The sequence below is a fragment of the Panthera onca genome, chromosome C2, assembly GCF_046562875.1.
Source record: "Panthera onca isolate mPanOnc1 chromosome C2, mPanOnc1 haplotype 2, whole genome shotgun sequence".
Lineage (NCBI taxonomy): Eukaryota > Metazoa > Chordata > Mammalia > Carnivora > Felidae > Panthera > Panthera onca.
In genome coordinates this window covers 2,658,170-2,671,883 of record NC_138347.1, presented here as the reverse complement: position 1 = coordinate 2,671,883, position 13,714 = coordinate 2,658,170, and the positions used below count along the sequence as shown (strand labels likewise).

At 61.4% G+C, this 13,714-nt stretch overlaps 1 protein-coding gene across 1 annotated transcript in view; it reads left to right on the top strand.

Annotated features, from left to right (window-relative positions):
• PDXK (pyridoxal kinase) overlaps positions 1 to 13,714 on the top strand; it is a 31,361-nt gene that overhangs the window by 2,641 nt on the left and 15,006 nt on the right. The window contains exon 2 of the mRNA XM_078452711.2: positions 9,380 to 9,434. Coding sequence (XP_078308837.1) covers positions 9,380 to 9,434 — 55 coding nt within the window. The remainder of the gene's footprint in view (positions 1 to 9,379; positions 9,435 to 13,714) is intronic.

Sequence of the window (13,714 nt, the reverse complement as noted above, 5' to 3'; positions counted from 1 at the left end):
TCAGCCTGCAAACACTTGCCAAGGCTGGACTGCTTAGCTCTGGTAGGATCAATCTGTTAATCCTGCAGGGTGGTCCACAGCGCCCCACGCTGGCATCTTGCAGCCCTCCCACCCCCCACCTCTGCGCCCCGCTGGGGCACGGAGGGGTGGGACGGCCTGCTGACTGACCCCGGACCAGCCTTGGCACAGCACGGGCGGGGTCGGGCAGAGCCTGGGATAGCCGTGAAGCCACACACTTGCAGATTCCAGCAGGGACTCCGAGGGGACGCATCCCGCAACGCCCAGAGCTGTGCTTAGTCGGGGCGGGGGGACGGGGTGTAGATGCTCAATTCTGGCCGACGCCGTACAGCTAGAGTCCGGTGCGGTGGGTCACACAGCGCCCGGCTATTCTCACGGGAGGAGAACTCGCAGAGGGTGGCAGAAGGTGGACTCTGGCTGGACCCCACGGGTTTGGAGAGACTGGAGAAACCCCGGTGGGGACTGACGGCGGTGTCCCTTTGTCCTGGACTTCAGGCTCAGGGACCGGGCCCTGCCTGTGGAGCCTCTCCAACCCTCACGAGCAAAGCGAGGGCAATCCTCTTGGCAGTCAGATGGGGCCAGGGCTCCCGGGGGCACCGCCCGGACGGAGCTCGGCCCGTGGTGCTGGCATGGCGAGGGCGCGTCCCCGGGGAGCTCCCGCCGCTCCGGGGCGAGGGTGGCGCAAGCCTGCGAACCCCGGGCGTCAGGGGCCACGGTTCGCAGCCTGCTTTTTGCCGGGTCCGCAGAGCCCCGCGCTTGCAGCCGCCTTCCCCAGGCAGAGGAAAGCGTCGCACGGGAGAGAAAGGGGCAGAACCCGGCCCTGGTTTTGGATTTGCTTCCAGGCCAGAGTCCCAAGTACGTTTTAGTGACCAGCCGCAGAGGAGGTCGAGCGTCAGGCGGGGTGACCCCATGTTTGCAGAGTGAGGGGAGCGGGGGCAGGCTCGTGGACTCCGTGACCCCATCCACGGAGGGAGGGCCGCCAGGTCAAGGTCACGCAGGCCAGGGGCGCGCCTGGGGTGCCTCCCTGGGCGGGGCTGGGCCTTCCCCCTGCTCTGACCTTCCGTTCTAGGGGTGGGAAAGCGAAGGGAAGGATGTGGTGACGAGAGACGGTGTGCAGCCTGCCGCTGGCCGCCTCACGCACCAGACGCTGCTGGGGTCGCCTCCTTTTGGAAGTTGGAAACTTAAAATTCCCCCAAGCTGGGAGGTCCAGTCGCTTCCAGCCCCACAGCGTCTGTGTGTGCGCGTGTCCGTTCGGCAGCGACTCCCGCGTCTGCGTCACCCCCTGGGGGAGGGGGGACCCTGGGATCCCCCAGGCAGCCCCGCAGCCCGCTTCCGTGCCGCTGTGTTGAAGGTCCAGCAGGTCCCGAGGCTTAGGGTGGCGTGTGCCTGTCCTGGGGTCGCTCTCCCTCGTGCTGCAAGCCGGGGGGTTGAAACCACAGAGATTTACTCCCTCGCGGTGCTGGGGGCCAGAAGCTGATGTCAAGGTGTCGGCGGGGCCGCGTGCCCTCTGCAGGCTCCCGGAGAGGAGCTTGCATCAGACACATGTGACCTCTGTCCTGGGAGGGGGAGTAGCACCGGAGGGTCACCGTGGAGAGGTGCGGCCCTGAAGGGTCCCGGTGGCAGGGAGACGTGAGATTCCTGAATTCCAGCAGCTTGGAGGATGTGACTTGGGCCTTCGCTCAGAACCCGTTTAAACACCGTGTCGCTGCTGAGCCGGGAAGGCAGGGCCCTGGGGGGTCCTGGCAGATCCTGGGGAGATGGCTGCCTGCGGGGCCTGCCGCAGAAAGCAGCCTCGTTCTTTGACTCTCCGGGCCCGTCGGTGCAGAAGCAGACTTGAGACCTGGGACGTGTCTGGCGGCCAGTGGAGATCGTACTCTTTTGTGCAGGGACGCGTTTGCCACCGTGGACTGGCTCGGACATCCCTCAGGAGGAGGGCAGTGGGTGGGCAGCGGGTGCATCGAGAGGCCGCTGGCCTGGAACGTGGCTTGAGACCCCTACCTGCCGAGCGACGTGGGCTGGGGCAGAGGGATGGTATGCCCAGCGCTAAGCCGCAGGGCTGCGGGGCCCCGGATGCGTCAGGATCTCCTAGAGATGCGTGAGGGGGCGGGGGTGGGAGTGGCGGGGGGTCCTTTCGATCCAGCCTCCCATCTTTAAGAACCCCTGGGGCCTCAAGGTGGCTGCCTTCAGAGGAAGTGCTTTACTCTTTTTCCTTAGTAGTCCTGGGATAGAAAGGGCCCTTCTGCAGCATAACTGCATTTGGAAGATACCGAAAGAATGTCACCCTGCCCTTTAAAAGACGTGGCCTTTGCCTTAACGTCTCTCCTGGAGACACATATGTGGGCAAACAGCACAAGAGACCTGGCCTCAAAGAGTGCCCGCCCCTCCTGCCCGGTGTGGACGTTCAAGTCCTTGGAGGTTCAAGTCCGTGTGGTGCGCAGGGTTTGGAACTCTTCTGAGCCTCTTCCGAACTTTCCCTCATGCTCCGGGACACACACGTCTCCTCTCTTCCCTTCCTCCATTTGAGATGATTCCCGTTTTCCCGGCCTCTGGAAGTCCCCGGTCTGATCCAGCTTGTGTTCCGGTCCTGGGACGTAGGTGGTGTTTTAGCTCTTTCCCCTGAAGGTCCAGAATTGCTTAATTTCTTGATTTCCTAACTCTCTTTTTTGGTTGGGACTGGGGTTTCTGTTGTTTTTTCTTTTTAGTTTTTTTTAATGTTTATTTATTGAGTGAGAGAGAGAGAGAGGGAGTGAGTAGGAGAGGGGCAGAGAGAGAAAGGAAGACAGAATCCCAAGCAAGCTCTGTGCCTGACACGGGGCTTGAACCCACAAACTGTGAGATTAAGACTTGAGTCAAAAGTAAGAGTCAGACACTTAACTGACTGAGCCACCCAGGTGCCCCTTTTAAAAAATTGTTTTTAGCGTTTATTTTTAAGACAGAGCATGCACATGAGGATGGGAGGGGCAGAGAGAGAGGGAGACACGGAATCCGAAGCAGGTTCCATCCAGGCTTTTTTGAGCCATCAGCACAGAGCCTAACGCGGGGCTCGAACTCACAAACCACAAGATCATGACCTGAGCCGAAGTCGGACGCTTAACCCACCGAGCCACGGAGGCGCCCCCTCTGTCGTGCCTCTGTGCCTGTCATGGAGAAAGCAAGAGCTTGCTTGGTCCTGTTCGCTGACCTTTTGCTCACTGTGTGCGTGCGTGCGTGTACGGGTGTTGCGTGTTGTTGCCGTGCTCCGAGTGGGGCCCTCTCTTCTGTTTAAGTGCTCCCCCCGGGGGCCTGGGGTGGCACCGTGCTCTCTGGAAGGGCGAGGGTGCGTCTGTGAGCAGGGCGCTTACGTGACGCGGGAGCCGTTGGCCTTGTGGCTCATGGGCTTGGTCGTCCCCTGCTGCATCTGCCTGCGTGGAGCTTTTGATGTAGAACCAGCCAGTTCTGCTCACAGAGTGACCTGGAAGAGTGACACCAAGGAACAGAACAAATGGAGTTTGTCAAGGAGAGAGGAAGCCGGTGTGGGGCCCCGGTAGAATCCTGCAGGGCCGAGGGGGGCAGTGCCCTGTTCCCCGTGCATATCCGGGTGCTGCCGGGTCTTGGGCTGAGACCCCCTTCTCCTAGGGCTCTGCAGTGCAGCCCAGCCCCCTTGCTACTGTATGGCCCCTGGGCGGGGCCTGGCAGGGGGCCAGGGTCCTGCCACTGAGCACTTCGAGCCTGGAAGTTGGGGAGTAGGCTGTCCCGGGAGCAGGGCCAGGGTCGCTGGGGTCCAGGGTGGTGACGGCTGAGGCAGGGGTGCACACGCACGGGCCGAGGTGGCCTTGGGACCAAAAGCGAGCTACAGGCTCCCTCGGGGATGCGGGGCTGTTTCCAGCAGAGGTTCCCGTTGGAGGTCAGGGAACAGTGGACGTGGGTAGAGCTGACCGGTCACAGGTGGTGGGCAGGACACTGGGCACCGAGCCCCGAGGATGCCAGCAGTCCCTTGACATCTTGTGTCCTCTCTTTCCTAAGCCTGATTTCCTGTGGAAGCAACTCATGGTCTTGCAGAACAAGCTATAGTGAGGGTTCTTGGCGACTGTGACCCCTCCTCCCTGCCCAACACGAGCCTCTCCCGCAGAGGAGCCCGGGTGGTCCAGACAGGGTGGGGGAGCTGCGCTGGAATGTTCCAGAGCTTCCCCTCTCCTGCTGTTCCCCGCGAGGGCGGGCTGCCCGCCCAGCTGCTGAGTTAACGACCGTGTCTTGCTGGCTGTCAGCAGAGTGGGTGATGATTGCAGCAGTGAGGGGGATCTGGCCTCGGAGAACATGCGTCACCCGCCCAGGGCCCCTCCTCCCTCCTTCGGGAAAGGCCACAGGTCTGCGTGGGGCGGGAGATGACAGCCGTGGGAGTCAGACCACCGAACTGGAGTGCGTGCCGGCGTCCCTGCAGTCCTCGCTCGTTCTTGGCGGCTGGATGGCTGTGACTAAGTGTTTGAAAGCCCCCTCCCGCCATAGTCACCGCAGGTGTCGCGTGCACCACCCCTCCCCCATCCCGCACACTGAGCGCACAGACCGCGCGGAGAGGCACGGAAAGCGGGAGCCGTCTCCAAGCTGCCCCTCCCACCTGGGCTCGTTTTGACCGCCCTTCTCTTGGCAGGAGGTGGGGTGCTTCCTGTACGCCATGCACACATCTGCACCCCCCCGGCCCCCGGCAGGTCGAGCGGCCGCTCCCACCGGCAGTGCGTCCAATGCTGGGACCTTGTCAGAAGCGCCTCCGGTTTGGGCTGGCCGTGAACCTCAGCGGTCCTCTCCATCCTGAGACTCTTGTCGCCTGGGCTTGGTTGTGCTTCCGTGGTCATCGAGCAGCCGCGTTTTCCTCCGCAGCCGCGTGGAGGGGCAGGGGCTCGCTGGGGAGAGGGGCGTGCTTGGTCGTGGGACTTCTTGCCAAGGCTCCTCGTGTTTTCTGAAATGGGTGTGGCTCTCCTCATGTAGCCCGGGGCCGGGCTTTGGCCGCACCAGCCTCCATTCAGAGGTGCACAGGGTGGTGGGCGCGTCCTAGGGGCTCACGGTTGGTGGGGGGAGTCCCAGGGCCCAGAAACCCCGCCGAGTCCCGGCGCCGCGGCAGAGGCCGAGAAGACAAGGTTTGCAACAAGGTCCTGACGTTCTGCATTCAGGAGATTTGCTCGCAGGCATAGAGGTTTCAGAGGTTTTGGGGGGGGTCAGAAAGTGGTCAGCAGCTCTGTGGCCACAATGTGGAATTGGTGGAATGTTGGGACACGCAGCCCGGGGGTCCCGACCTCATTCCGTGGGCAGGGGCAGGCCCCCATAGGTTGGGGTTTCGTGGGTATGTCTGGGGGCCGGGGGGTGGGGACAACGGAGAGTCGCGGGGGTGGTAGTGAGGACGGCCAAACACGCCTGCACGGGGCTGTCCGCGGAGATGCGGGCACACTGGAGGCCGGTGGCCGCCAGCCTGGCGGGGCTGGGGAGAGGGGACTCTGTCCCTGTGCGTGCCGGTGAGAGTCGGTGGAGGTGGTGGTCCCCCCTCCGTGGCGAGGCCTCGCTTCAGCCGTCCTCCCTGGGCTGAGCGTCCTTTCTCCCTCTTGTTGTCACGGTGTCTTTTGCGTCTTTCACCGTGTGCTGCAGCCGTGCCGGTAGATGTTGCAAAAGCGACCCGGGGGCGGGGGAGGCCGGTTCCTGTGTGTGCCCGTTTCCGTGGTGACCGCACACTTCCAGCGTGGGTGGAAGAGGTGCGCACGCCGTGGCCTCCATTACGTGGGATTCTGCCAGAGCCATCGGTAGGGAGCGTTGCTGAAGGTAGAATGTAGGGAAGTCCCCGGGGGGTGGTGAGGCCAGGCTGGCTGGTGGCTCTGGTTTTCCTACGTAAGCGTGTTTTAGTAACAGCTGCAGTGGCTCCGTGCGAGACGGTCTTGCACAACCGCATTGCTGCTGAGTCCTTCCCTCATTCAGGGTGCCGGCCCCCCTTCTGGAGCTCAGCCCAGACACCTGCTTCTAACGCACGCCTGTAACAAGAGTGGACTCGGCTGGGTAGGATCCCTTGTGCCACAAGACGGTGACCGTGGGAGAGAGACCCCCTCCCGGGAGCCACCCGCACTCGGACACGGTGGCGCAGGGTGAGCGAGGGCTTCTGGGGCCCCGTGGGCTCCAAGGTTCACTGTAGAACGACATGATTGTCACCCACAAGAATACACAGACCACCGGTACTGTCCCGGAAGTTAGCCCGGTACGGGGAGGTCGTGTCCGTGCAACTCGAGGGTTTCTTCCCAGGTAATGTGACTTGTGCACGGCCTGTCAAGGGATGGGAATTTGGACGTGTGCCACATGCTGAGCGGGAGGTGAGCGTGGCTGGGGAGAACCCAGCTGCCCACGATGTGCGTCCTGAACACTGCACTGAGTCCCAGACCAAGGGTCAGCGTGTGTCCGGCTCCCTCGGCGGGGGGTAGGGGGAGGCGAGGTGTGACCAGCGGGGTCCAGTCCAGAAATGGGGGCCAGAGCAGTTATTTCTACAGAGAATTCATTCGGTGTTACCCAGGTACCGGTGTCCCCTGCTTTCCAGAAGCTCACGTTAGCCACTTCGCTTTTACTCAAGACTTTCGCTAGTACCCGTTTGTGCTAACGGAGGAAACCGGAGAGGAATTTTGCTGTTGCGAGAAAACAGTTACCGTACTAATGCAGTTCCTTGCAGAGTGGAGCAGCGTGAACCTGTGGGAAGCAGGGGAGCGCCCGCTTTCCGCTGCTGTTTTGGCTTAGGCAAGGTTGGTTTGCAAAGGCTTCCTGCTTTCCGAAATCCTGGGTCAGAGCCACGCCCTTGAGGAGAAACCTGCGGACCGCCCCCCCCCCCCCCCCCCCCCCCCCCCCCCCCGGCACCTGCCTTAGCAGCTATGGGCCAGCAAGGAACTGGGAGGGGTGCGGGGTACTGGGTCCCAAGCAGTGGGGGGGGTGGGGAGGGGCAGCAGCAGCAGGTGCTCTGTGCCCCAGGAGGGGGGCCGTGGAGGGCGTGAGGGCAGAGCCTCCTCGGTGTCCCCTGGCTGGGCGGCAGCCCGCGCCTGCACAGTGGAGCGCCCGCGGTCGTGCGTGCCCTGCACACGGCACGTGCACCGAGGAATAAGCCGCATCGACTGCCGCCTTTGAGGAGCAGGCAGCCTGCGGCTGAGCTCACTATCATTCAGAAGCACCAAGTAGGGACTTCGTTCCCGGATCAGTTTGCCAGCTTCAAAGGATTAATTATCTATACATCCGGAAGCAATGGAGCAGGATATTTTGGCAGGGGTTTCCAGATTTGTGTCATGGCCGCTTCAAGTCTGTTTCTTGAGCCTTGATTAGAATTCTAAGGGATTTGAAGCCGCGCAAGCTGGATCTGGGAACAGGAGGCCATGCATCTGGCAGGCAGACTTGCAAAGGGCCTGTTTTAACTGTTGGGTTTAATAAGACTGGCGATTTTTATTTTATTTCTTTGAGTTTGGGCAATACCCGCTTAATTATTTTGGAGAGACTTGTTAGATGTCAATCTTAAGTGTATATAGCACAGTGAACCATCACAGAGGGAAGGCCACCGGTGGGCCACGGCAAGGGTGAGCAGTGCCCACTCCCACCCCCAGCTGCTGGAGGCAGCCACTCCTGACCCCCACACATACTTCTGCCTATCTCTGAGCGTGCAGGGGAGACTTGAAGGGTGGTCAGTGGTGTTCGGGTGAGTAGGACACAGAGGGACGGCCGGGGACTGTGTGCTCGTTGCTCTCAGTCCCTGTCCTCTGTCTCTCACCTGCCCACCCGCCCCTCGCCTTCCATCCCCCCATCCCTTTCGCTGCCTCCTCCTCAGCCACATTCCACGGGGCACTGGCCCAGCCCCTTTGTGGGAACTGAGGTTTTAGTGTCCCCGTGCCCTGTGGCGTATCTGTTTCTGTGTCCCCAAAGTTCGTCCGAGTCTCACCCACTGGGGCCCTCTTCCCGGCCTTGTGGACCAGGGCCATAAAAAGCTCCTTTGTTCTTTGTCATTTTCTGGGGGCTGCGGAGGGAGAGGGTCCAAAGGTCAGTGGGACTCCAAGAGCCTGACGTCTGTGGTCTGTGGGATGTTAACACCCCACAGGACTTGGCCGGGCCCTGGCATGCTGTTCACACCGACTTGGCTCTGGCTTGCTTCGGGGCGTTCGGGCCTCACCTTGCGGGGCGGGTGGCGGTTCTGGCTGTACCCTCCCCCCGAGCGCCAGAGGCCTCTGTGCGGCCCCGGGCAGGTTTCCTCAGGCGGCCGGCTGTGCAGAGCCACCCCGAGGATGCTCCGAGAGACGGCGAGGACCACGTAGCAGGGCCGTGGGCCTGCGCTGCCTGGGGTGATGCCGGCCAGGGCCAGCCCGGAAGGACAGGTGGAGGTGGCCCGTGGGGCCTGGCAGGGACCCAGGGTCAGGGGAGGACACGAAGGCTGATGGATGGGCAGGGAAGTGTCCCGATGCCTGCCACCTCTGACCTCCAAGGGGCGTGGGCAGGGCCCCGCCGAGAATGTGGCTCGTCTCCGGAGGGCTCTGCCGTGTTCTGTAGGTCATGTTGCCTGAGTGCATCTCGCCTACCTGTTACATGAGGAAAAACGGGAAAGATGAGCGGAAGGAAAGATCCCCCTGGGATTTGCTGTTCCACAGGCAAACAGCTGTCCACGCCGGCTGGTGTAGACCTCGGCCATCTGATTTCATTTTTAATTTCTTTTTAACGTTTGTTTATCTTGCCCGATCCCAGAGCCTGACTCATGACCTGAGCCAAAATCAAGAGTCCCGACACCTAACCGACTGAGCCACCCAGGCGCCCCTGGGCTATTTTAGGTAGAAGCTTTCTTCCCCTTCATTGAAAAAGGAGCTCCTGTTCTTTATAAACTTGGTCCCTGGCTCAGTGGCACCTGGGACTCTCTGTGCTGAGAGGTGCGCGACGAAACCGTGTCGCGGCCACAGGGTGGCCACACGACCCCAGGCCAGCGAGCGGGCGGGGCTGATACTTCAGTGGAGGCTCGGGGGGAGGGGCCGGCCGGCTGTGCCGTCCGGTGGGGAGCCCCTAGGCCCTGCCTCCCCAGAGGGGTCGGGGCTTCAGACCCACGTTCTGGAAACCGGCACGGCCTCACCGCTCTCTTTCAGCATCTGAACGGACGGACGCCTTGTCGCCGCGCACTTTCAAGCATTTTTGCTTGGCGGGATTTCCAGAAGTGAGTTCCCACGGGTGGGCAGCGGCTCAGAGGCTCGGCTCTCCGGGCTGCTTGCTGCCGACATACTTCCGGACAAAGCCCCTCACCAGACACGCGCGGCACCAAAGTGTGGGCGTGGAGCCCCACTCAGGGAGGCACTGCCGCCCGCCCCCGGGGTCCTGGCTCTCTCACACCTGGGCCTTCTCTGTCTTGCAGGTTTTGGGATTCGAGATTGACGCGTTGAACTCCGTCCAGTTTTCAAACCACACAGGTAAGGCGTCGGCCCCAGCAGTCGCCGCAGAGGGCGTGCGGGCATGAGACGTGGCCTTCAGAGATCCGGGGCCCCCACCCCTCATCTGATGGTTGGGAGCTGGAGCCGGAGGGGCCGCCCAGCACGTGAGGGTCGGAGGGGCTGGGTTGGCCTGTCCGGGCGTGGACACCATTAGAACCTCCGCCCGGCTGCGTGCAGCTGAGCCACCCGGGACCTGGGGCGGGCTGGTGTAGCCGCTCAGCCCCTCAGTCTCCTCTGAGATGAGGTTGGGATCCTGGCACCTGCTTCGGGGCCCTGCCCTCTTCCGGTGACGTGACGCCGCGGGCCGCGAGCGGGGCCCCGCGTGTGCGTGTGCCGCCTGTGGGTGCGTAGGTAGATCCTGATTTTCTCTGTTACGAACCCACGCCTCGGGGGCCCGTGTGTCGTCTGTGTCAGCACAGAGGGGACCCCAAGGACTTGTGCACAGAGGCCTTGAAGCAGAATCGCCGATTCAAGGGCACGCGAGGGTCGCGGCCCTCAGAAAGGCTTCCTGAACCCACTCCCCACTTCCCTGGCTCCGTGAGGGGGGAGGGCCTGTCCTGTGACCCCACAGTGCCGTCGCAGCCGGGGAACGAGGCCACTCCCTTCCTGGAAACATCCCGGTGTCGCCTCTTCTGAAGTTACTCTGAACCCGGATGGAAGCTCAGGAGTACGGAACGTCCCAGAAGCAGCCTGGCAGTGCGCCGGCAGGGTATGCGGGTGGGCGCCTGGGCCTCAGCCCACGCTCTTAGGAAAGGTTGCCTGCAATTCTCCTGGTGTGGCTTTTCTTGGAAGGGGTGGGGTATCATGAGTCACATATTGAGGGGGAAAATGACGTTCAGGATTCGGAAGGAGCCTGGGGTTCTTATGGACAGCCCTTCCGTTGTGGCTTTGCTGACCATTCTGGGTCCTGTGGATTTGGAGAAGCCTCCAAAACATTTAAGTCGACTCAGTGAACTTCCCTGAATCCCACGTGCTTTATTGGCCATTGTAACCACCTTTCCTTTTGTTTGTTTGTTTAAGTAAACGAGCCAACCGCCTTGGACACTGAACGTTGGAATTGAATTTCTTGCTGCACGTAGCATTGTGACATAAGCAGCATTAGTTCAACATAAGCACAGACCTGGCTCAGAAACTGCCGCCCTTTGCCCAGACCCCGGCAGAGGGGAGGGGGCTTCTGGGGCCTCTGTGGCCAGTGGCTGCCTTCTGGGCCCCCATACAACTCTTCAGGTGCTGGCGGACTGCCCATCCCGAGGGGTCCAAGACTGAGGGGCAGATGGAGGCCAGACCCTGGAGTGCTGGGAGCCCACGCCACTGCGCGGTGTGGTCGGGCCAGGAGAGGGATGGGGGGGCTGCACCTCCTGTGGTCCGTGGCAGGGCCCCCGCCCCAGCCTCCAGACGCCGTGCGGCGCCTGCCTGGCGAGGGGACCCCCGGGGCCTGGGAGTGACTCGGAACACCCCGTACTTGGACACACGGGGCTGTCGTGGGTTCAGTCCTCGGCTTTGTACCCGGAAGTACTTGGGGTGTTTTTCGTTTTTTGTTTTCACCTCTTTTCAAAGTGTTTCTCTTTCTCTCTCTCTTTTTTTTCTTTCTTTTTTTTTTTTTTTTTTTTTGAGCAAGAGAGAGCGTGTGAGTGAGCAGGGGAGGGGCAGAGAGAGAATCCCAAGCAGGCTGCACGTTCAGCTGGGAGCCCAGTGCAGGGCTTGATCCCGTCGACCCTGGGATCATGACCGAGCCAAACTAAAGAGTTGGATGCTTAACCGACTGAGCCGCCCAGGCGGCCCCAGAAAGCTCTTCCTTTCTTAAATAACGTCTCTGTCCGGTATTTACGTGCCGTGGAATCAGGTCACCTATTTACGTGTATCGCTCGCTGAATACAAGCACACTCCCAGAGGTTTGCTCCGCTCCAGCGGGAGCCATACCTGTCCCTCACCCTTGCCCCCTCCTCCTGGCGGCTGGGCCGCTGTCCCACTTTCTGTCTGTGGGTGTGCCCCTTCTGGAGGCCTCCTACACGCGGAACCCTGGGGTAGGCGACTGTTCGTGTTCTCCAGGCTCGTCCGTGCAGCGACAGGTGTCCGTGCCCCACTTTAAGGCTGGCGTAGGGATACGCCACGCCTCGCTCGTGTGTCCGTTCACTGATGGACGCGGGTTTGTGAGTCGTGGCTGTCACGAAGGTTGAGGCTGTGAGCGTCCGTCTGCGCGTACATCTGGGGACCATCTTCCCGTTTTTCCTGGATAGATACCCCCAGAGGCACAATCGCTCGATCGGAGGGTAACTCTGACCACGTGAACGGCCACCAGTCTGTTTTCCACGGTGGCTGTGCCGTCCTGTCCCTGCCAGCGGGGTGGGAGGGCTCCCCTTTCTTCGCATGCTCATCAGCACGTGTCGTCTGATGCGTCTGCTTTTTTCATCCTGACCGTCCTGGTGGGTGTGACGCGGGATCTGTTAAAAAAACGAAATTCAACTGAGTAAACTGGAAGGCCTACTTGGTTTTGTTAAATGACTCGTGAATTGGGCGGCATCCCGTCTGGAAAGTAGAGGGGGCTCTGCCAAGCTGAAGGAGAAAAAAAGGTTTTTAAAGACAGAGAGCATTAAAAAAAGAGAGAGAGGAATTTATCAGCAGCGAATGCCTTGGGTTTAGGCAAGGTTGCCCTTCCGAGGGGAACGGAATGGGTCCATCGGTAAGTTTCCCAATATTGGCCAGGAAATTCCACGCTGGCCGGCTAAAGGCTCCACTCCAGTGTGGAAGGTGCAGCGAGGTATTAGGTCTTGGTGTACTGACGTGGGGCGTTAATGGAAGACACCCCATTTCGGGCCTGTTTTTCTTCAACAGAGCTCACTATGGTTCGACTCAGAGATGACTCTTAACATGGAGGCCACAGACCCCCCCGTCCTGGGTGAGCAGGGCTGGCACACTTACCCTGTTACGGGCAGATAGTGAATAATGGAGGCTCTGCAGCCTCGGCGTCCTCGTAGCGTGAGAGCCGCGAGGGACCCCATGTGCAGGGCTGGGCGCGGCTGAGCTTCGGCAAAACTTCAGCTTCCTTCGTGGACACGGAAAATGGGATTTCATGCAATTTTCACAGGTCATAACGTGTCCCTCCTCTCTTTGCCCCAACCATTTAAAAATGCAAAACCGGGGCGCCTGGGTGGCTCAGTCGGTTGGGCATCCGACTTCGGCTCGGGTCGTGATCTCGCGGTCCGTGAGTTCGAGCCCCGCGTCGGGCTCTGTGCTGACAGCTCAGAGCCTGGAGCCTGTTTCAGATTCTGTGTCTCCCTCTCTCTCTGACCTTCCCCCGTTCGTGCTCTGTCTCTCTCTGTCTCAAAAATGAATAAACGTTAAAAAAAAAAATTAAAAAAAATAAAAATAAAAATGTGAAACCTGGCTGTGCAGAGGCGTGCAGCGGGCCAGACTTGGCCCACGGGCCCTCGTTTGTGGACCCCCTGCCCTGGGTCTGTGCCCCTCAGATGCGTGTGTGCGTAAGAACCTCCTGAGGCCTTGCTGAAACCGAGTGCCGGGCCCGCCCCCAAACACTGTGACTCACGGGCTGGGCAGGGCCTGAGAATCTGCATTTCAGACAAGCCGCCAGGGGTGTGGGTGCTGCTCACGTCAGAGACCCCACTGGGGATGGGAAGCGTGGAGGTGACCCACAAAAGGTGGGTGTGCTTTGGGGGAGGGATGCCTTGGAGCCCAAGGGGTCGGAGGCTCATTCCTAGGGCTTAGGGATGGACCCCGTGTGCCAGGGGACCTCCCAGGACTCAGCACAAAGAGCTAACACAGCCCAGGGTAAAGGCCCGTGGGGAGAAGCCGGGCACCAGGAACACAGTCCAGAGCCGCCAGGACCAGGTTTTCATGGGTCAGCGTCAGGGGGTCCATGGTGGGCAGGGGTCCTCCCGCATGGCGGGACGGTCCCCTAGGGGGCCGGCAGTCCTGCCTGCTGACGAGCCTGGGGCGAGCACTTCACCCGGGGCACCCGTTAGGGCCGAGAGCCCGCGTCGGAGCCGCCTCCTAGTTCACGTTTGGCTCTTGGTCACGCCTTGACCTGGGGCTGGCATTGGTGGCCGCCTCAGTCTCGTAGGGCTGGATTGGCAGGACGTGACGCGGCCTGGATGGGGGAAACGCGCACGGGGGAGGCTGGCGGAGCCAGCCGCCATGGCCCGGGGCGGGGGCGCCCCCGGGAGAAGGTGCGCAGCCGTGCGCCGTGTCTGCGTGTCCGCTCGACACAGGCTGCTCGGGCCAGCGTGGAGAGCTGACCGGCC